At 50.0% G+C, this 23568-nt stretch overlaps 2 protein-coding genes across 2 annotated transcripts in view; one reads left to right on the plus strand and one right to left on the minus strand.

Moving 5' to 3' along the window:
• Nucleotides 1–1600: 1600 nt before the first annotated feature.
• Nucleotides 1601–3061, plus strand: CCDC166 (coiled-coil domain containing 166). Its single transcript, XM_052652071.1, has 2 exons — nt 1601–2038; nt 2132–3061. Exons 1-2 carry the CDS (start codon nt 1601–1603, stop codon nt 3059–3061), a joined length of 1368 nt encoding a protein of 455 aa, XP_052508031.1.
• Nucleotides 3062–16162: 13101 nt separating this feature from the next.
• Nucleotides 16163–23568, minus strand: part of LOC128059631 (zinc finger protein 850-like) — a 259860-nt gene continuing 252454 nt past the window's right edge. Inside the window, exon 11 of the mRNA XM_052652037.1 lies at nt 16163–19655. Coding sequence (XP_052507997.1) covers nt 18649–19655 — 1007 coding nt within the window. The 3' untranslated portion in view covers nt 16163–18648. The remainder of the gene's footprint in view (nt 19656–23568) is intronic.

The following is a 23568-nucleotide window of genomic DNA, read 5'->3' on the forward strand; positions in this document are numbered from 1 at the left end:
TTGGTCCATGTGCTCTGCAGTCTGTTTTGCCATCAGTCAAATGGTGACTGTGGCCCCAGGCAGGCCCCAGGGTGATGCGATGGAGATCGTTGGTGGCTGCCTCTGGAGGTAGAGAGACCCTGGTCAGGAATGCCAGGCTTGGAGGAGAAGGGGTACCAAATGGGCCTGGTGAAGCCCCCACTGCAGAGTCATGGCTGATTCTTACCCTGGTCTACTTAGGTTTTCCCCAGTTTTCTGTAAGAAGCCCAGATCATTTAAGGCCAACACTAAGATGCTGTTTTAGGAGTTTATGAGTCAGTATTTCTTTAAAATTTTTTAACGTGAAGATAATGGAAATTCTGCATTGTTAAAAGTTTATCACTTTATTTTAACTTATAAAATACATTTTTATAAGGAGGACAATGCTTCAAGTGTGTTCCTAATTTTAAGAAGCTCTGCCCCACCTTTGGTGCACATGTAACTAACTAGAGCAAGTCCAGCCATTGGAGCCAAGTGCTGGGCTCTGAAGTCAATCTCCTAAGGCTTGTTGAAGGCAAGCCTTCCTACACATGTGGTTTCCTAAACTGTGCTCCTCACAACATTACAAGTCATCAATTCTTGAACCTGTCCCTATGGTAGCCAATGTGGACACACCGGTACAGAAACCCAACTATGTGAAGGCAGGGCAGAAATGGGTAGAGATTTAAATTACTTGTCAAAAGCACCCGACAGGATGGGAAGCCTGTCCAGCCACTCCGGCCGGCTGGGAAGACCAAGGGCAGGTTGGTGGGTTGAGCTGAACAGATGCCTCATGGGCCTGCTGAGGAGAGGAAATCCCAGAGAAAAGCTCTCCTGACCAGGGGATGGCCTCCGTATGGGGTTGGCCTTCCCAGCAGTCCTAACTCCTAGAGGGCTCCAGAGAGGAGGAAGGAATCACGAAGTGCTTCGAGGAAAACTGGGTCTCGGAGTGATGAAAAGTTGTGAGGAAGCGTTCTGTACTGACAGGATACACGGAGATTTCGTGTGTGGCAGGGTGCGGTGGGGGAGGCCAAGAACTTGGCGAAACCTCTCCTCATATGGCGGCCACTGGCGCAGGGGCTGCAAAAGGGTTGTCTGGACGTGGAGAGTGGGGTCTACTCCGGCTGCTGCTGGGTCTGCGAGATTCAGAAGCAAGCCCAGCGTAGTCCTCCGGGGAAAGCCGAAGTCCTGCCCGTCTGGACTCCGATCTCTGCAGGGCAGGCACACGGGCCGTCACTCACCGACTTGGAGTGAGGGAGCTGGGGGCAATGGAGAAAGCGGGCGGTGGCGGCGGAGGGTGGGGAGGTGCTGCCCAAGCAACACGACTGGAGTTGGGGAGGGCGACTGAGTTCTGTTTCCATGGAGACCGTTCCGGCTGACCGACAACACTATTAAGGGTGGAGGAACCCCGCCTGACAGCCAAGGTCCGGAAGGAGCCCACTAGTGAAGGCTGGCGACAATACCCTGACCCCTGATGACCCCAAACTCCTGATTCTGCCTCCCGCAGCTTCGTGACGCTGAGACGCGTCCAACCTCGCCAGAACATTCGGGGTTGGGGTAGGGGCAGGGCTGAGTTAGAGGAGCGGGCTGGGGGCCCCGACTCATGGCGCCCAAGAAGCGCGGGCAGGGCGCCGGGCGCCGGGGGGGCGCGGCGGGAGAGGGCGCCGAGCCACCGCTGTCGGAGCGCGCTCAGTACCTGCAGCGTGAGCACAAGCTGCTCTCTGAGGAACTGGACGCCTGTAAGCAGCGCGTCGACCAAGTGCTGCAGGAGAACAACTTCCTGGACAGCGAGGCGCCGCGCCTGCGCGAGGAGAACCGGCTCTACGCGAGCTACGCGAGCACGCGCGCGCAGCGCAGCGCCAACGCCATCGTTAGGCTGGAAGAGCAGAACCGCGTGAACCTTTCGCAGATCCACTGGGAGCGCGCAGAGCTGGCGTCTATCTACCGCGGGCGTGAGGACGGGGTGCGCGCGCAGCTGCTGGAGATGGAGGCGCGCGCGGCACGGATGGCCCAGCAGGTGCAGGAGCTGCAGCCCTACAAGGCCAGTGCGCGCGCGCCCACGGGCGGGCCGGGCGGGGGCCGGGCGAGGTGGGTGCGTGCCGCGGACCGGCGCTGACCCGCGCCCCGGCCGCAGGAGCTGCAGCTGGAGCAGCTGGCCCGGATCCGGGCGCTGGAGCGCGAGCTGCTGCATATGCGTGTGGAGCACACGCAGCTGCTCCACCGCGTGAAGCGGCGCTTCCTGGAGGACAAGGCAGCGTTTGAGCGCGAGGCGCGCCAGCGCGTGCAGTCGCTGGCGCGGCGCGCGGAGCGGGAGGCGGCGCGCGCGCTGTTGGCACACACCCAGGCCATCAGAGTGGACAATGGTCGCCTGCGGCAGGAGCTGCTGCGGCTTCTCCGCCGGGCCCAGGTGCTGCAGGACACACGGCGCCAGTTGCTGGAGCAGCGCGAGCAGCTGCGGCGCGAGCATGAGGACACGCGCGACCTGGCGCGCGTGCACGGCTGGCTGCGCCGAGGCCCCGAGGGCCCGCCGCTTTGGGAACCATCGCCGGCTGCTTCTGACCCCGAGTCTTTTCCCTCCAAGACCCCGCTGAGCGCGACCTTCCGGGTCCCATCAGTCTCAGCCTCCCAGAACCCGTCTCAGGTCTTATGCCGCGCGGATTCTTGGACCCCGTCCCTGCCCTCGAAGGTCTCAGTTCCCAGGGTCCCGTCACTGGTCCCATCGCGTGTTGGCTCCAGGGTCCTGTCTCTGGCCCCTTCGAAGGCCAGTTTACGAGTCCCATCCCACGACCCATCGCACGTGGGCTCCAGGGTCCAGTCCTTGTCCGTGTCGCCCCCAGGCTCCCGAGTCCCATCCCTGATCCCGTACGGCCCGGGCTCCGGGGTCGCGTCCTTGACACCGTCCCGACCGGACTCTCGATTCTCTTCGCGGTCCTCACTGCGTGCCGCCTCACAGAACACCATCCTCTCTGGGAAGCTCGTCCCCAGGTCGGGCTCTTATCCTCTCCCAGTCGAAGGAGACGGCGACCGTTATGCTGCAGATGAAGCCGCCTCCGGGAGAGCCTGAACCTACCTCGAGGAAGGCTAGTGAGGCCAGGTGGTGGCGGGGAAAGGGGCTGTCCAGGAGGCGGGTTTGGTGAGTGGATTATGAATAAAGGCGTGACTCCCTCCACCACTCTCCGCTCTGACACTGCCTGCTTCGCTCTCCAGCGTCTCTGGCCAGCGCAGGGGCCACTCATTACGGCTTCCAGTTTCCAACCTGCAAGGCTGGTCGTTCTCTGCCTTGTGTCTCTACCGGGACTCCACAGCTGGTTGCACTGGCAGGGGCAGAGGGAGACGACCACGCCACCGTCCTGCCCACAGGGCTGATAGTCTGGTGGCAGACATGGACATCGGGGGCGTGGACAGGTAGTATGAGAGCAGGAAGGGAGTCTGGCAGGCCGGGGAGACGCTGGTGGAGGGTCTCAGGCCCTTAGGAGCCATCGGAGGGCCTGGGCTTTGTTCCGGCGCCAAAGGGAGTCACGGGAGTTTTTATGTTTAACCTCCTGAGTTTTTTGTTTCTTGCCCTGCTGGGCGGCTTTTGGAATCTCAGTTCTCCGACCAGGGATTCAACATTGAACCTGGGCCCCAACAGCGCCCAAGTCCTAACCACTGGGGAATTCCGGGGATAATTTTTAATTTTAATTTCGCTGTCAGACCCAGTGCATGGAGGCCAGTTAGTACGGTGTCCATCACGTGTGGTTTGCGTTCCTCGAGGCTGTATCAGGGAGGTAAGCGTGGGGGAGACCAGGCCCTACGCACCCTCAGCGCTGGCAGAAGGGGTAGGGATTTCAAGCCAATCGCAGAGCGAGGTTTCACGGGGTCGGAAGAACGGACCGGCGACGTGGCCTCAGCGAGAGCAGCCAGAGGGCGCCTGGGCGTGGAGACCCCGAGGGGCTCCCGGGTTTCCACAGGCGGCCGTGTCACCGTGTCCAGCGGACCTGGGCCCTTTGGAGAAAGGAGTTCAGACCGCAGCTTTCAAACTGGGCCCCACCCCCGCACCCCGACGTCGCCGTTGGAAATTTAGTTAAATATTCTGGTTCTAGGTTAAAAATCCTCAGAGGCACCTGGCAGCAGCAAACACAAATTCTCTGGGAAAAGTCTGTTTGAAATCTAGGACAGTCAAGTTCTCAGAACTGATTTCAATTTTAAAGGGGCTCTTTATAGATTTGGGAAAGGAAGTAAAACAAATTGAGTCCGTGGCAATTGGTGCCAGATACAAAGTTGCTCCCAGAGAGAGACCTGTCAGAAGGTCGGAGTAGCAAAGTGAAGGGTTCTGATTGGCCAAAAACGCAACATTTCAGCATCAAAAACGATGTACTGAATCGAAACACATCAAATACATAAAATACATGAACTTAAAATACAATAATCTAGCATTCTAAAAATTGCTAAATTGTGAATTCCCTGATGGTCCAGCGGTTAGGACTCTGGGCTATCACTGCAGGGAACCTGGATTCAATCCCTGGACTGGGGACTAGGATCCCACAAGCTGTGTGAAGGGGCCAAGTGAATAAATAATAAAATTTGGTAAACAAAGAATCACACACCCAGTCTGCCTTTCCCATATGACCTGAATGTCAGGATAAACAAATAGTTGGTGAAGGAAAATTACATACAGCACTCCACCTAATATAGGTATAGAAAAAATACTCAATCATGATGGTTGCTAAAGTCTATGGGTGGAATTTGATGAGGATAATAAGTGAGTCTAGCTGATCCCTGAATCCATGAATGACCCTGACTTTACTAAGAGTGAGCTATGAAGTGCCTTCTGGTGTGAAACAGTAGCATCTACACCAAGCAACCTATACAGCGTTAGAAACAACATTCGTATAATCCAGCTTCTAGTTGTAACTACCAGGATACAAAATACAGGGGACAGAGGAATGTGTTAAAAGGCAGAATAGGGATGCAGTCATTCAAATCCCCTATAGGACAACTCTTTTTTGCCAAAAATGAATAGCAAAGAATTTTTTTAAAGTATAGAGGGGAAATTGTTAAAAAGTAACAGAGACTCAGAGCTTCTCTGGTGGCTCAGTGGTAAAGAACCTGCTTGCCAATGCAAGAGATGAAGGAGACACAGGTTTGATTCCTGGGTTGGAAGATCCCCTAAAGAAGGAAATGCAACCCACTCCAGTATCCTTGCCTGAGAAATCCCATGGACAGAGGAGCCTGGCAGGTTATAGTCCATAGGGTAGCAAAGAGTCGGGCACAACTTTGTGACTAAACAACAACAGAGACTTAAGACACATTTCCATTAAATGGGACTTGTGGACCTTGCTCAAGCCTTTGCTTTAATTTGTGGTGTTAAATCAATAGAGTGTTTTGGTAACCAGGAAGCTAATGGACAGCAGCATAGTCCACAATCCTCTTCCCAACACTGACACTTCACTACCCTCCTGCCTGAACACCTTGGGTCCTCAGGACCTCTAGCCCGCTAGTTTCTGTGAAGTAGCTCCCTGAGAGATGGCTCTGAGTAGGCACTTGTCAATTTCTTTGTAGTTCTGTCTTTGTTATTTTATGTGTGTTGAAGCAATTATGAGTTGCATACACGTGTAGAACTACTGGCTGTTCTCTGTGCATTGACTCTGTCATCAGTCTGCAGTGTTCACTGCTGCCCACAGCCTGATAGTAATATGGGGGCTCCAGCTTTTGGGGGGGAGTTGTCTTGTACACCTTTTCTACCAGTGTCAGTTTTATATTTTAGATGTGTCCCTAGAATCAGTATATATGGTTCTTGTATCTTATTATTTTTAATATTTACTTATTTATCTGTTTCTGACTGCATCAGGCCTTAGTTATGGTGCATGGGCTCAGTTGCCCCTCAGCATGTGGGATCTCAACTTCCCAACCAGGGACTGAACCCACATCCCTCATTCTAGTATTTTAAAATAGTCTGACAGTCTCAGTCTTTTAAGTTCAGAGCATATTTTACATTGGTTTCTTTGCAGTGTTAATAGAAGTATTCTTTTTTATCAGTTAATTTTATACTTTCTGTATTTCTCCCTTTGTGTTTCAGCTGAACCCTCCTCCCTCTGATTTCATTTGTTTCTCCGCTTGTGTGACAGTCACACTCTTCTCATTTAGTGGTCATGTGAGAAGTGTTAATGCACATTTGAACTCATAATTCATGGAGATATCTTGACTGTCCTCCCAACCCTTGGAATGCTTTAGATTTCCGTCACACCTTCCTGACTTAGAACCTGCTGATAACAGGATTTTAGTTCTTCCTCCTCAGTGACTCATGCCTGCTCCACAATGGAAGGGAATTTAGGAGTGGGGTGGGTGCCAGCATCATTAAGGAAACCACTGGGTGTCCTGTGTCCCCTCTGCCATACAAAAGACTCAGACGTTCCAGAGAGCAAGCCACAGGCTACCACCAAATGGTGGCCAAGACCATCCATTTATGGCTGAAAGCCAACAGCATAGCCAAATACCTGACTGGATGATTGGGGATCAGACCCCACTCTGATGCCTCCCCAGGAGATGGGACCAGGACAGACAGCCCTTTCCCCCACAGCACTGCACACATGGATATTCTTGGGCATTTCCCCCCAAATCAGATTCTTCCATCAGGGCTTCATTATCCTTCACCAAGTTTTGAGAATAAGCCACAAGCTCCCCAAAGCATCACTACGAACAAAGCTAGTGGAGGTGATGGAATTCCAGTGGAGCTATTTCAAATCCTGTAAGATGATGCTGTGAAAGTGCTGCACTCAATATGCCAGCACATTTGGAAAACTCAGCAGTGGCCACAGGCCTGGAAAAGGTCAGTTTTCATTCCAATCCCAAAGAAAGGCCATGCCAAAGAATGCTCAAACTACCGCACAATTGCACTCATCTCATATGCTAGTAAACTAATGCTCAAAATTCTCTAAGCCAGGCTTCAGCAATATGTGAACTGTGAACTTCCAGACGTTCAAGCTGGTTTTAGAAAAGGCAGAGGAACCAGAGATCAAATTGCCAACATCCTCTGGATCATGCAAAAAGCAAGAGAGTTCCAGAAAAACATCTATTTCTGCTTTATTGACTATGCCAATGCATTTGACTGTGTGGATCACAATAAACTTTTAGATCAGCCCTGGGATTTCTTTGGAAGGAATGATGCTAAAGGTGAAACTCCAGTACTTTGGCCACCTCATGAGAAGAGTTGACTCATTGGAAAAGACTCTGATGCTGGGAGGGATTGGGGGCAGGAGGAGAAAGGGACGACAGAGGATGAGATGGCTGGATGGCATCACTGACTCGATGGACGCAAGTCTGAGTGAACTCCGGGAGTTGGTGATGGACAGGGAGGCCTGGCGTGCTGCAATTCATGCGGCCACAAAGAGTCGGACACGACTGAGTGACTGAACTGAACTGAACTTCCCCAAAACCATGCAGACCTGGTCTGCTCAGATCCAGCTTCTTCCCCCAGATCTGTTCAGAATCACCCTCCTCAGGATCCTAAAGTCTCTGGCCACAGTGAGTCCTTGTGTCTTTCCCAGGTGAAGCAGGGAGCCCTGCTTCAGATATCCATTGAGCTATTCCTGATGATGCAGGAGAGGACAGTTTCCAAGACATCTTAAGAAAAAGGCCAGCAGGAGGAAGATGCCTAGTTCCCCACGTATGGGATGAAAGAATGAGGTCACACTACAGATCCTACAGACATGAAGAGTAGTGTTACTTCTGCTCTGACCAACTCTGTGCCAACAAGTTCAGCAACTCAGATGAAATGGACAAATTCCCTTATAAACATAATTTTGTGAAACCAACAAAAGAAACCTTGTCACAGAAAAAACACTGGACTGAGCTGATTCACTGATGAACTCTACCAAACCCTCAAGGAAGAATATACCAGTTTTAGAAGCCTGTAAGAGAACAAGGGAAAGCAAACCCTTTCCAGCTTGTGTTATGAAGCCAGCAAAGCCTTGACCTGATAAAGACATCACAAGAAACATACAAAAATACTTTTTCACAAGCAGACACAGAAGTCTTTAACAAAACATTAGGAAGCCCAGTACAGCCATTTACTAAAAGAACTCTGTATCACGTCCAAGTGGAGTTTATCCCATGAACACAAGGTTGGTTTTATCTCCAGTCCTTGGAGTGAGGGAATCCAGCGCTGGAAGGGTTCAAGAAATTCCAGGCTGATGAACACATGGTGATTCAGGAGAGCAGAGTGTTTGGAGAGACCATGGAAGCTCTCGGCCGTTTCCCTGTACTTTCGCTATGTGTCTTCCATCAGGCTCTTCTGATCCTTATCCTTTGATCATAAACCATGATCCAGTGAGTTAAGTGTTTCTCTGAGTTCTGTGAACTACTCTAGCAAACTAATCAAACCCACAGTCTCTGCTGTGGTAACCTCCAGATCTATAGCCAGTCGGAAGGACAAGTGACAACCTGGACTTAAGTTTGGCATCTCAAGTGTGGGGAGAGAGGCAGCCTTCTAGGACTGAGCCCTTAACCTGTGGTATCTGACATCATCTCCAGGTAGAGTGTGTCACAATTCAGTTAGTTGCTTGGTGGTGTGGGAAAAAACACACATTCGACATAGGAATATATTTAACAAATCATCTACTCCCCAAACTACAAACTTTAAGATGGAAACAAATGGAGTGATGTCCGCTGCTTATGGGTATTATCAATTCTCCCTAAACTGATCTAGAAATTCAACACCGCTCCAAGTAAAACTACAGCAGGGTTTTTTTTTTGTTTTGTTTTGTTTTGTTTTGTAGAAATCAACAGAATGAAAATAAAATTTACATGGAAAAGCAAACAACATTGAATAACCCATCTTTAAGAACAAAGTTGGAAGACTTACTCTCCTTGATTCTAAGACTACAGTAATTAAGACAGTGTAGTACTGGCACAGACATAAATATATAGATCAATGAAACAGCAGAGAGTGTAGAAATAGACTCACCCATACAATTAGGTGGGTTTGTTTGTTTGTTTGTTTGGTAGTGCCAGGCAGCTTGTGGGAACTTAGTTCTCTGACCAAGGAATGAACCCAGATCTTCAGCAGTGAAACAGTGGAAGCTTAACCACCTGCCTGCCAGGGAATCCCCCAGTTAAGCATGTTTTATGACAAGGGCATCAATGTAATTCGTACCATACCCCCAAATAATTCAAGATCGATGTTAGACCAAAATGTGAAAGGTGAAACTATAATGCTTCTAGAAGAAAAAAACCTGAAGAATCTTTTCCTAACCTTCAGAAAGATCCCATGGTTTTACAGGAAAGACAGGTCCTTTTGTGGTGGCTAAACTTCAGAAAGATTCTTCCTGCGCAGGACGGGATAAGGGAAGACAGGGAGACGACCACTGGCCACTGAGATGGTCGAGTGGAGGGAGGAATGGGAGCCCCGGGGGAGACGTGGAGAGTGGAAACGGAGAAGGCAAAACTCAAGGCGATTCCTGAGTTAAAGCGCCAGTCATCTCGGCCCATGGGCTAGGCAGGAGCACGCGGCTCCCACCTGCGAAGGAGTCCTGACCAAGGGTATTTTTTGGTACTAAGCAGGCAGAGGGGCACAGCAGCTCCCACCGGGGCGGTCCAGGTTGAATTCACACAAGTGGAGGCTGCCCCAAACACGGACGCGGCCGCCCAGGGAGCGCGGACCGAAGTGGAAACAGGCTCGGGCCTGATGACGGTGGGGGCCAGCGCCCGGAGGAGCGTCAGGCCGGCAGCAGCACCTTAACCGACCAGCGAGTAACGGCAGGTAAACCCACCTGGGAACTCCACAAGTTAAGCCAGATGGGAGTGGCCATGACGCACACGCCCCAGCGGAAGTGCTTGTCCCGCCGCCGGAAGCGGCGCTTCCGCCCCTGTAGGAGTTTGTCTTGGTGGCGGTGTTGTCTGGAGCCGGCCCGATCCTTTCCACCTTCCTGGGCTGTGGGAATAATGGAAACAGGGCACGTCAAAATCTGTGGAATGCAGCTAGAGCGATGTTTAGAGGGATATTCCTGGGTTTAAATATTTACATCAGAAAAGAAGAAAGGTCTAAAACTAATTACCTAAAATTCCATACTTTTTTTTTTTTTAATGTTTATTTTTTGCTGGAGCAGCCGTGAAGAGATATCACACGTCCAAGGTAAGAGAAACCCAAGTAAGACGGTAGGTGTTGCTAGAGGGCATCAGAGGGCAGACACACTGAAACCATAATCACAGAAAACTAGTCAATCTAATCACACTAGGACCACAGCCTTGTCTAACGCAATGAAACTAAGCCATGCCCTTGTAGGGCCACCCAAGATGGGAGGGTCATGGTGGAGAGGTCTGACAGAATGTGGTCCACTGGAGAAGGGAATGGCAAACCACTTCAGTATTCTTGCCTTGAGAACCCCATGAACAGTATGAAAAGGCAAAATGATAGGATACTGAAAGAGGAACTCCCCAGGTCAGTAGGTGCCCAATATGCTACTAGAGATGTGTGGAGAAATAACTCCAGAAAGAATGAAGGGATGGAACCAAAGCAAAAACAACACGCAGTTGTGGATGTGACTGGTGATAGAACCAAGCTCCGATGCTGTAAAGAGCAATATTGCATAGGAACCTTAATGTTAGGTCCATGAATCAAGGCAAATTGGAAGTGGTCAAACAAGAGATGGCAAGAGTGAACGTTGACATTCTAGGAATCAGTGAAGTAAAATGGACTGGAATGGATGAATTTAACTCAGATGACCATTATATCTACTACTTTGGGCGGGAATCCCTCAGAAGAAATGGAGTAGCCATCATGGTTAATGGAAGAGTCTGAAATGCAGTACTTGGATGCAATCTCAAAAATGACAGAATGATCTCTGTTCGTTTCCAAGGCAAACCATTCAATATCACAGTACTCCAAGTCTATGCCCCAACCAGTAATGCTGAAGAAGCTGAAGTTGAATGGTTCTATGAAGACCTACAAGACCTTTTAGAACTAACACCCCAAAAAGATGTCATTTTCATTATAGGGGACAGTAATGCAAAAGTAGGAGGTCAAGAAACACCTGGAGTAACAGGCAAACTTGGCCTTGGAGTATGGAATGAAGCAGGGCAAAGGCTAATAGAGTTTTGCCAAGAGAACGCACTGGTCATAGCAAACTCCCTCTTCCAACACAAGAGAAGACTCTACATATGGACATCACGAGATGGTCAATACCAAAATCAGATTGATTATATTCTTTGCAGCCAAAGATGGAGAAGCTCTATACAGTCAGCAAAAGCAAGACCAGGAGCTGACTGTGGCTCAGATCATGAGCTCCTTATTGCCAAATTCAGACTTAAATTGAAGAAAGTAGGGAAAACCACTAGACCATTCTGTTATGACCTAAATCAAATCCCTTATGATTATACAGTGGAAGTGAGAAACAGATTTAAGGGACTAGATCTGATAGATAGAGTGCCTGATGAACTATGGACTGAGGTTCGTGACATTGTACAGGAGACAGGGATCAAGACCATCCCCATGGAAAAGAAATGCGAAAAAGAAAACTGGCTGTCTGAGGAGGGCTTACAAATAGCTGTGAAAAGAAGAGAAGTGAAAAGCAAAGGAGAAAAGTAAAGATAAGCATCTGAATGCAGAGTTCCAAAGAATAGCAAGAAGAGATAAGAAAGCCTTCCTCAGTGATCAATGCAAAGAAATAGAGGAAAACAACAGAATGGGAAAGACTAGAGATCTCTTCAAGAAAATTAGAGACACCAAGGGAACATTTCATGCAAAGATGGGCTCAATAAAGGACAGAAATGGTATGGACCTAATAGAAGCAGAAGATATTAAGAAGAGGTGGCAAGAATACACAGGAGAACTGTACAAAAAAGATCTTCACAACCCAGATAATCACGATGGTGTGATCACTCATCTAGAGCCAGACATCCTGGAATGTGAAGTCAAGTGGGCTTTAGAAAGCATCACTACGAACAAAGCTAGGGGAGGTGATGGAATTCCAGTGGAGCTATTTCAAATCCTGAAAGATGATGCTGTGAAAGGGCTGCACTCAATATGCCAGCAAATTTGGAAAACTCAGCAGTGGCCACAGGACTGGAAAAGGTCCGTTTTCGTTCCAATCCCAAAGAAAGGCAATGCCAAAGAATGCTCAAACTACCGCACAATTGCACGCATCTCACACGCTAGTAAAGTAATGCTCAAAATTCTCCAAGCCAGGCTTCAGCAATACGTGAACCGTGAACTTCCTGATGTTCAAGCTGGTTTTAGAAAAGGCAGAGGAACCAGAGATCAAATTGCCAACATCCGCTGGATCATGGAAAAAGCAAGAGGTTCCAAAAAAACATCTATTTCTGCTTTATTGATTATGCCAAAGCGTTTGACTGTGTGGATCACAATAAACTGTGGAAAATACTGAAAGCGATGAGAATACCAGACCACCTGACCTGCCTCTTGAGAAACCTATATGCAGGTCAGGAAGCAACAGTTAGAACTGGACACGAAACAACAGACTGGTTCCAAATAGGAAAAGGAGTAGGTCAAGGCTGTATATTGTCACCCTGCTTATTTAACTTATATGCAGAGTACATCATGAGAAATGCTGGGCTGGAAGAAGCACAAGCTGGAATCAAGATTGCCAGGAGAAATATCAATAACCTCAGATATGCAGATGACACCACCCTTATGGCAGAAAGTGAAGAGGAACTAAAAAGCCTCTTGGTGAAAGTGAAAGAGGAGAGTCAGAAAGTTGGCTTAAAGTGCAACATTCAGAAAACGAAGGTCGTGGCATCTGGTCCCATCACTTCATGGGAAATAGATGGGGAAACAGTGGAAACAGTGTCAGATATTTGGGGAGGGCCTCCAAAATCACTGCAGATGTTGATTGCAGCCATGAAATTAAAAGACGCTTACTCCTTGGAAGAAAAGTTACAACCAACCTAGATAGTATATCGAAAAACAGATACATTATTTTGCCAACAAAGGTCTGTCTAGTCAAAGCTATGGTTTTTCCAGTGGTCGTGTATGGATATGAGAGTTGGAGTATAAAGAAAGCTGAGCACCGAAGAATTGATGCTTTTGAACTGTGGTGTTGGAGAAGACTCTTGAGAGTCCCTTGGACTACAAGGAGATCCAACCAGTCCATTCTAAAGATCAGCCCCGGGTGTTCTTTGGAAGGAATGATGCTAAAGCTGAAAGTCTGGTACTTTAGCCACCTCATGCAGAGAGTTGACTCACTGGAAAAGACTCTGATGCTTGGAGGGGGTGTGGGTTGGGGGCAGGAGGAAAAGGGGACGACAGAAGATGAGATGGCTGGATGGCATCAGCGATTCGATGGACGTGAGTTTGAGTGAACTCCGGGAGATGGTGATGGACAGGGAGGCCTGGTGTGCTGCAATTCATGGGGTGGCAGAGTCGGACACGACTGAGCGACTGAACTGAACTGAACTGAACTGAGTCTTCCTTGCGGAGAGGCTTTCTGTATTTGAGGAGAGTTGGGGGATATCCTCAAGCTATGAGCAGGCTTCTCATTGCCATGGCTTCTCCTGTTGCAAAGCACAGCCTCTAGGGTACAGCTGGCTTCTGTAGTTACGGGCTGCAGGTCTCCAGAGCCAGGCTCAGCTGCCTCATAGCATGTGGGAAATTCTTAGACCAAGGATTGACTCCATGTCCCCTGCATTGGCAGATGAATTCTCAACCACTGGGCCACCAGAGAAGCCCCCAAAATCCTTCACTTCAGTTGCTCGGTCGTGTCTGACTCTGCGACCCCATGGACGCCAGGCTTCCCTGTCCGTCACCAACTCCCAGAGCTTGCTCAAACTCATGTCTATCAAGTCAGTGATGCCATCCAAGCATCTCATCCTCTGCCATCCCCTTCTCCTGCCTTCAATCTTTCCCAGCATCAGGATCTTTTTTAATGGTTAATTCCTTGCATCAGGTGGCCAAAGTATTGGAGCTTCAGCATCAGTCCTTCGATGAATATTCAGGACTGATTTCCTTTACCATTGATTGGTTGGATATCCTTGCTGTCCAAGGGACTCTCAAGAGCCTTCTCCAACACCACAGTTCAGAAGCATCAATAATTTGTGCTCAGCTTTTTTTATGGTCCAACTGTCACATCCATGAATGATGACTGGAAAACTCACAGGTTTGACTAGGTGCACCTTTGTCAGCAATAGTAACAGCTCCGCTTTTTTTATACACTGTCCAGGTTGGTCATAGCTTTTCTTCCAAGAAGCAAGCGTCTTTTAATTTCATGGCTGCAGTCACCATCTGCCGTGATTTTGGAGCCCCTCAAAACAAAGTCTGTCATTGTTTCCATTGTTTCCCCATCTATTTGCCATGAAGTGTTGGGACCAGATACCATGATTTTAGTTTCCTGAATCTTGAGTTTTAAGCCAACTTTTTCACTCTCCTCTTTCACTTTCATCAAGAGGGTTTTCAGTCCCTCTTCACTTTCTGCCATAAGGGTGGTGTCATCTGCATATCTGACGTTATTAATATTCCTCCTGGCAATCTTGTTCCCAGCTTGTGCTTCATCCAGCCTGGCATTTTGGATGATGTACTCTGCATAGAAGTTAAATAAGCAGGGTGACAAGAAACAGCCTAGATGTACTCCTTCCTCAATTTGGAACCAGTGCGTTGTTCCATGTCTGATTCTAACTGCTGCTTCTTGACCTGCATACAGATTTCTCAGAAGGCACGTAAGGTGGTCTGGTATTCCCATCTCTTGAAGAATTTTCCACACTTTGTTGTGATCCACACAGTCAAAGGCTTTAGTGTAGTAAATAAAGCAGAAGTAGATGTTTTTCTGGAACTTTGTTTTTTCAATGATCCAACAATCAGGGCAATTTGATCTGTTTCTCTGCCTTTTCTATATCCAGCTTGAACATGTAGAAGGTCTCTTTTCACGTACTGTTGAAGCCTGGCTTGGAGAATTTTGAGCATTACTTTGCTAGTGTGTGAGATGAGTGCAGTTGGGCAGTAGTTTGAACATTCTTTGACACTGCTTTTCTTTCACATTGGAATGAAAACTGACCTTTTCCAGTCCTGTGGCTACTGCTGAGTTTTCCAAATTTGCTGGCATATTGAGCATAGCACTTTCACAGCATCATCTTTTAGGATATGAAATAGTTCAGCTGGAATTCCATCACCTCCACTAGCTTTTTTCATAGTGATGCTTCCTAAGGCCCACTTGACTTTGCATTCCAGGACGTCTGGCTCTAGGTCAGTGATCACACCATTGTGGTTTTCTGGTCTTTAAGGTCTTTTTTGTATAGTTCTTCTGTGTATTCTTGCCACCTCTTCTTAGTATGTTCTGCTTCTGTTAGGTCCATACCGGTTGTCCTGTATTGTGTCCATCTTTGCATGAAACGTCCCCTTGGAATCTAATTTTCCTGAAGAGATCTCTAGTTTCTCCCAGTCTGTTGTTTTCCTCTATTTGTTTGCATTGATCACATATGAAGACTTATATCCTCTTGCTGTTCTTTGGAACTCTGCATTCAGATGGATACATCTTTCCTTTCCTCCTGTGCCTTTCGCTCTCTTCCTTTCTGTTATTTGTAAGGCCTCCTCAACCATTTTGCCTTTTGTTTTGTTTTGTTTTTGCCAAAATACTTTCAAGTAGATAAGACAAACCACCCAACTTTAAAATGGGCAAAAGATGACATAGATTCTCCATATCTTCATTGTGTGCATATGCATGCTCAGTCATGTTAGACTCTTTGCAACCCCCTTGCTTGACTCTTTTGTCCATGGGATTCTCCCAGCAAGAGTAATGGAGTGGGTTGCCATTTCCTTCTCCAGGGATCTTCCACCTGTTCCCAGGGATTGAACCCACGGATGTCTCCAGTGGCTCCTGCACTGGCAAGCAGATTCGCTACTGCTGAGCCACCATTCAGTAGGCAAATACAAATTAGAAGCACAAAGAGACACCCATATATGCCACTGGAGTGGATTAGATTTTAGAAGTGTCACCATACTACATGTTGATAAGGATGTGGACCATTTGAACCCTGACAGTGGCAAGAGAGGCGATAACCATGATGAAGAACTTTTGGGCAATTTCTTATAAAATTAAGACTCATGTATCTTATAATCCAGCAATTAAGTTCCTAGACAGTTACACAAGTGAAATAAAGAGGCAAGTCCAAATACTTTTACACAAATGCTAACTTTTATTCATAACAGCCAAAACTGGAAACCCCAATTTCTACCAGCAGATGAATGAATAATAAATGATGTTCACCCTCACCCATACAATGGACTACTACTCACAAACAGCTCTGGAAACACAGAGCTACTTGGTTTAGTCTTTAAAACATGGCAAAGTGGAAGAAGTCAGACACACAGGATTACATGCCATATGAATCCATATGTGAAGTCCTGCAACAGGCAGAATGAATGCATACTAACAAAGTGTTTACTTGGACCTGAAGTGGGACCTGGGAAAGGGCAAAAGGGAACATTTTTTGGGTGACAGAAGTGTTGTTTTTCGTGTGATGATGGTTACACATGTATATGGATTTGCCAAAATTCTGTACACTTAAAATGGGTGTATTACTATATGGCAACTGGACCTCAACCAAAGTTGGTTAAAATGGTCTGGTAATATGTTTCTATACCATTTGAAACATCTGTTATGGGTGAGTTTTCCAACAATGGAGTACTATATGCTCTTTACCCACTCAAGGCTTCTAGAGTTGCTGGAATTTAAGAACTGAAGATATGCCCTCATGGGCAATACATTCTGACAGCATTTCAAAACTGGTTCATGTTCAGATAAAAGAAATTCAAATGCAACAACTAACAGTTCTGCTAGACAGTTATCCACCGTGTGATATAACTCACCTGCTTTAGATCAGAGAGAGATCCTCCAGGCCTCCTGTTTCTCCAGTCTCTCCCAGACCACCCTCTTCTCTAGGTGACAAGTGTCTACTTGTCCAGTTCACTGTCACCTCCTCCATGTAGCCGCCTTACATATCCACACCAAAGTAACTGCCTCCTGACCTACACCCCTGCACAGTTGGAAACATACTTCAACTCCAATACTGAACTCAGCCTGCCATGACCTTTCTGCCTGCCCCATCAGACTATGGATGACTTCAGGACAGATGGTGTCTTATTCACCTTGGTTTCCAAGTATTTAGCACTGGTCCTTTTGAACAATACATTTTCAGATCAGTGACAAAGTGAGCTGGAGAACAGGGAGAGGGGGAAGAAGTTGGGCTCACCCATGGAACTATTAAGACAGAAGAAAGGCATGAAGTGTATCAGGACTGTGTGCCCTCTGAGTGAATAAGAGACATACAGAACACTAGGTGAAGATGCAGGGAAGGCAATGGCACCCCACTCCAGTACTCTTGCCTGGAAAGTCCCATGGATGGAGGAGCCTGGTAGGCTGCAGTCCATGGGGTCGCAAAGAGTCGGACACGACTGAGTGACTTCACTTTCACTTTTCACTTTCATGCATTGGAGAAGGCAATGGCAACCCACTCCAGTGTTCTTGCCTTGAGAATCCCAGGGACGGGGGAGCCTGGTGGGCTGCCGTCTATGGGGTCGCACAGAGTCGGACAGGACTGAAGCGACTTAGCAGCAGCAGCAGCAGCAGGTGAAGAGGAGCGCTGCCCCGCAGCCCCCCAAGTGAGTGGACAGTCATTCACAGACAAACTCTAAAGGCAAAACATACAAGAGGCCAGTCTCACTCTGGCTACTGCCTGCAAGTGTCGAATGCATTATGAACAGAGATGTCAGCAGGGCGAAGAGGAGGTATTTCCAGTAGACCAGCAGACTACACTGTCACAAAACAAAAAAGCAATGACAAGAAAAAAATTTTTAAATGTTTTAAATAACAGTGTAGAGAGGACAAAGCAAGAGAGGTGCCAAGTGCACACTTGGCTGTGCTTTTTATTGCCCTGCTCCAGATACCAGGGACACACAAATCATGAGATACACTCACGGTCCTTAACAGTGAGAAAGCACACACAACAATCAGAGCAAGAACAGTAATGAGGCGAATGGCCACCGAGGATCAGAAGCAGCAGAGGGGTAGCGGGCTGAGCCCAACACGCAGCTTGGGATGGGTCTTGACTTAGGATGGGTCATCAGCCAGATGAGAGGGGGCACTTGGGCCTCAGCTGGGAGGCAGGAGCACCCGGATGAGGGGGCACGTCCAGCAGTTGGTGCTACCTCTGCAACCTGGAGTGAACTGGGGGCAGATGAGGCTCCAGGAAGCCTTTGGATGCAAGGCAGGGCGTCCGGAATTTCTCCTAAGGACCACAGGAAAACCAAGTTGTGGTTTTAGGTAAGAAAGTTATCTTTCTCTAGCTTGCCTTTCTGACAGATCAAAAATGGCTGAGGAACACTCTTGTAAAGTTATAAAATTAGATACGTAACTCTGCTTTAAAAGGGATTTAACTCAAGGGTGAATTGTTATTGTGCAGTGGAAGAGAATCTTCTTCCCCTAAGGCCAAGCTCCTCCCTCCCACACCCACAGCTCTCCCATAACTGATCCAGCTCCATGTCAGCTGTCCAACTGTGTGGCTCTCCTGCATGTTCTCCCAACAGAGGACAGCAGGCCCCACTGTGGCCAAGTGAGAGGTGGCAGCCCCGCCCGTCCATGACAATGGAAAATGCTGACTCCTCCAAAGCCTCATGAGTCAGGGCCCTTGCCACTTGTTTCCAGCATCACTAAGTGAGCCAGAGGATAATTAGAAGTCTGTATGCCCCTCCAGGCCTCCACACGTCTCCCCCAAGTGTACGGCTGTCTGACTCAAGGGAAGGCCCTCCTGGGGAGCCTCCTGACTGCTGTTAAAGTCTGGGGGTGGGGTGAACTCTTTCCCATACTGACTACACTCGTAGAGTTTCTCCTCAGTGTGGATCTTCTGGTGCTGAAGGAAGTTGGACCTCTGAATGAAGCCTTTCCCACAATAACTGCACACATAGGGTTTCTCTCCAGTGTGAATAATCTGGTGCAGGAGTAGCTTTGAGCTCTGAATAAAGGCTTTCCCGCAGTCCTTGCACTCGAAGGGCCTGTCCCCAGAGTGGATCTTCTGGTGCTCAGTGAGGTGTGCTTTCTGGAGAAAGGCTTTCCCACACTCCTTGCACTCGTACACCCTCTCCCCGGTGTGGATCTTCTGGTGTCGAATAAGGTAGGAACTCAGGAAGAAGGCCTTCCCGCACTCGTTGCACTCGTAGAGCTTCTCCCCGGTGTGGATCCTCTGGTGTTGTGTGAAGTTGGACGTCTGGCTGAAGCGCTTCCCACACTCGTTGCAGACGTATGGCCGCTCCCCGGTGTGGATGCGCTGGTGCTGGATGAGCTTTGAGCTCCGGATGAAGGCCTTGCCACACTCGTTGCACTCGAAGGGCCGCTCCCCGGTGTGGATCCTCTGGTGCTCAATGAGGTCTGAGCGGTGGCGGAAGGCCTTGCCACAGTCCTGGCACTCGTACTGCCTCACCTCTGTGTGGACCTGGAAGTGCCGGATGAGGCTGGAGCTCCGGATGAAGGCCTTGCCGCACTCATTGCACTCGTACGGCCGCTCCCCTGTGTGAATCCTCTGGTGCCGGATGAGCAATGAGCTCTGGCTGAAGCCCTTCCCGCACTCCTTGCACTCAAAGGGCCTCTCGCGGGTGTGGACCCGCTGGTGGCGGATCAGGTCTGAGCTGTGACAGAATGCCTTCCCACACTGAGCGCACTTGAAGGGCCTTTCTCCCGTATGTACTTTCTGATGCTCCATGAGATCCGTGTAGAGAACGAAGTCCTTGCCACACGCATTACACACATACAGCCTCTCCTCGCCATGAGCATGGTGATGCTCCACCAGGTGGGAGCTCTGGCTGAAGCCCTTCCCACACTCATCACACCTGTGAGCTTTCTCCCCAGCATGAGAAGCCTGATGTCTGGCCAGGCCCGGGTTGAACGGGAAGCTGCCACAGGCCTCGTGCTGGGGGGCCTCCCCCTCGATCAACTCTCTCTGAAGCAGGAGAAGGTCTGGGCTCAGGAGAGGGCTCCCCTCAGACTTACTCCCCGCCTGTGCTCCCTCTGCCGTTTGTATCTTCCAGTGGGTGACTGTCACCTGCTGGAAACCCCCTTCCTGCGAGGTGCAGCTCCGCAGGCTCTGTGCATCCAGGTTTCCTAAAAGCCTCCCGAGTCTGGGGTCAGGGCCCCTCCCAGACGTGGGGGCTGTGAGCTCCATCACTGGGAGGGTTTCGGACACTGCCTTCTGCAGGTTCCCACGCCCAGAAACCCAGGCTCCGAGTCCCCTTCTGGTCACCAGTCAGCATCTGAAATAAAGCAGAATAAGATCATCTTTCCCCTTCATTACGAGATGGGAATCTGCTGGAGCAGATGGGGTGAACTGTGCACCTGGAGCAGCACTCAGCACAGCACTCGGCTCAGCCCACTGGCCTCTCCACGGGTGTAGGGGGCTCCACCACCAACACCAGTTTCAGGGGACAGATGAGCTGATGGGCAGGGATGGGTCTGGACTCCACTTAAAGTCAAGACATGTTTTCTAAGAAACACAGGAAGACTGCTCCGACCCCCACTCAGCCACCTTCTGCCCAGCTGAGACGCTGGATGGGTGAGACTCACACGAGCTCTGGCCTGTTAACCCTGCTCCCCTGCCCTCTCCTTCCTCCACCACATGTGCCCTCTAGCCCTCCCCTCAGGGCAGCGCTCAACCTGCTTCCTGATGGGTGTCTCTGTTCCTGCCACCAGAGCTCTCACGTTTATAACCACCTGCCCGACGGGCCCTGGGGGCTGCCAGCAGCTCCCACACCTCGCTAACCCTCCCGTGAGACCATCTCCTGGCTTCTCTCAAGAGTCCAGCAGCACTCCTCACCCCAGGGATGATGGCCTTGTGGCTTCTTCCAATGAGAAAACAGAAGCAATGAGATGAGGACACCCACTTTCTCCCACATTTACCACGCTACCAGTGTTGGTGCCCACACCACGCCCACCCTCTGTACTGGGTTAAATGTCCTCCATGGAATCAGACGTAAACATGTCCACCTGTGCACCCTGCGCCTGCCCAGCAGCAGAGTCTGGGGTGGGAATCGTCACCACAGCACTATGCAGTCACCAGAACATCCACCAGCAGAAGGGAGGGCCAACTGAGGTGTCCTCCAGCAAGGAGGGCAGCCATGCACCAGAGCCCAGGTGGACCTCCTGGGGTGACACCGGGCCCAGGAGCTCGGTGTGTGATCCTACTTCCGTGGAGGTCAGACCCAGACAAAGCTGGCCATGGTGGAAAATTCTAGTCACGGATGGTCTTTAGGAAGATGGTGCTTGTGAGTGCAGGGGGGCCATGCTGCACCGGTGTGTCTGCCATGGAAAAACCTGTGCTTAGGGAACCTCACACCATTTCTGGGACGTGCCTTCAGCTCTGGAATTCTTGCCCCAGCAGAAAATTTCTCCTTCAGCAAGAATTTGCCGAGGGGACACCCTCTCTACTGCCAGCCCTCTGCCACAACCCATCTGCCATCTCACAGGGCAGCAGGTCAGAGACCAGCCTGGCCTGAGTGACCCCCTGCAAAGGGTTGCACACAGTGTCAACCAGGCTCAGGAAAGCTTTAGAAGCTTGGGAAAACTTTGTCTCCACCTCACTCAGGTTGTTGGCAGAACGTGGTTCCCTGTGGTCATGGAACGGCCCCTTGGGAGCACCGGCACCTTCCAGGCAGGAGCAGCTCAGATGCCCTCTCCTTTTCTTCTGCAACCAGCTGCACAAACCCTGCTTTCCAAGGGTTCCTGATGAGTCCCGCCTCTTGTCAAATGACCGAAAAGAGCCCTCCCTCATGTCAGGAGGAGTGCAGAACCCTGCCTGTCATACCCCAGTGGGGTCCTGGCCCATGACAGAGCCCAGAGTGCCCCAGTCTCCATGTGGGGCAACTCTGAAGGGTCGTCCAGCCCCCTGCTGCCCCATCCCACCTTGCTCACAGGTGCTCCCCCAAGTGCTCCCTCCCCAGCTGAGCCCAGTTCCCAGGAGCTCCCCCCAAGATGACCCCACAGGACCACTTCTCTCCCCAAATCTGCACCACTGGGAAGCAGTCCAACTGCTGTGCAGCCTCACAGAGATGCCCCCAAATCCCCGAGGGCAAGGATGTGCCCCTGAGGACAGAGCCAGTGGTGGCGAGCTGCTGAGGGCAGGAGGGCTCCCCAGGTTCCTCCCAACAGGCTGCTTTCCTTCTCAAGTGACAGCTTGCATCTAGTGCAGAGTCTCCCTGGACTCCTCTGCCCACCTTTCTAACCATACCATTCCCATCACCCAGAGGCCCCCCTCTAAGGGGAACTGTCTCTTATTATAATTCTGCAGTGTTCAATTTCATTTCAATGGAATCATATGGTTGTGTCTGCTTTTTATTCAATAGGCACCCACTTTTTTTATAGAGTTAGAATTCACACATCATAAAATCCACCATTTTAAAGCACACATTTCAGTGCTTCTTAGCATATTACTAAGGTTGTAGAACCTTCCACACTAATTTGAGCAACGTCAAGACACCCCACCCACCCACCCACCCCAGGTGTCTGCTAACGCTGAGCACCACACCGGGAGGCCACCTGTGTTGCATGGACCTCAGCTCAGCGCAGGCAGCCTTCACTGCATGAACACAATGCCGTGTCCTTTCCACAATTCTGCCCTTCACCCCAAGGGGCTGGCAGCTCAGAGCTGGGCACAGTCCTGTGCCTGTCTTCTGGCCAACAGAGGTCCTCGTTCCCGCTGAGCCTTGGGACTCCTTCGTTTCAGTGGCTACAGCTCAGGCCACCCTTGGAGACTCCTGGGAACTGCTGACGCTGTGGACCAGTGACTGCCTGTGCTCAGGGCTCCTCCCCTTCTTGAGTGGACACATTCACGTGGTCATCTGCTCTTGCTGGGGGAGGAGGCAGCATCTGGGGAGGCCGAAACCTGTTGAGTTTAGACTGTGGCTGTGTGGACACACACTGGTGCAGAGAGAAGGCCACAGGCCAGGGATCCTGGCTCCAGCTGGGGGCAGCAACTGAGCACGGCCTAGCGTGCGGGCCAGAGGGCCAGCTGGTCAGCTAAGGCAGACATGAGGCTGCCCAGTGTCCCTACTTCGAGTGACAGAAATCCCTCCAGAAATTTCAGTGGACAAAGAGTCAGCAGTGAACCATCACATTTCCTGAAGTCCCTTGATGTCAGGGGTGACCTGTGACTGATTCCAGCATGCCACCCTCTCGCCCAACCCCTGGGACATGCACGAGGCCACACTGCAGGCTCCTGGGGACAGGACCCTCCCTCTGCCTCTGAGATGGGATACCAGAAACCAAGTTTCCTGTTGGGAACACTCATTTTGAATCTCTGTTACAGCAAGAGGAACCCACGCTTAGATAATGCTGTTAGACAACCTGACTATTCAGATGCAACACTCCCTGTGATGATGAAGACACTGAGCCAATAGCTGACAGTAAGAGTGAGAAGCTGCAAGTCTACGTGAAGCGTTTCTCTCCATGTGAGGTTTGCAACACAGCTTCCTGGAGCAGTGGCCCTCTTGGGCACCCTGTGACACAGCATTTCCGACCACTGCCCGGTGACATTCACTGACACTGTTCTTCTGAATTAAAGCCCCACTAACTTGATTTAAATATTTTTCCTGCTTACAGAAATTAC

The sequence above is a fragment of the Budorcas taxicolor genome, chromosome 14 (assembly GCF_023091745.1).
Source record: "Budorcas taxicolor isolate Tak-1 chromosome 14, Takin1.1, whole genome shotgun sequence".
Classification (NCBI taxonomy): Eukaryota; Metazoa; Chordata; class Mammalia; order Artiodactyla; family Bovidae; genus Budorcas; species Budorcas taxicolor.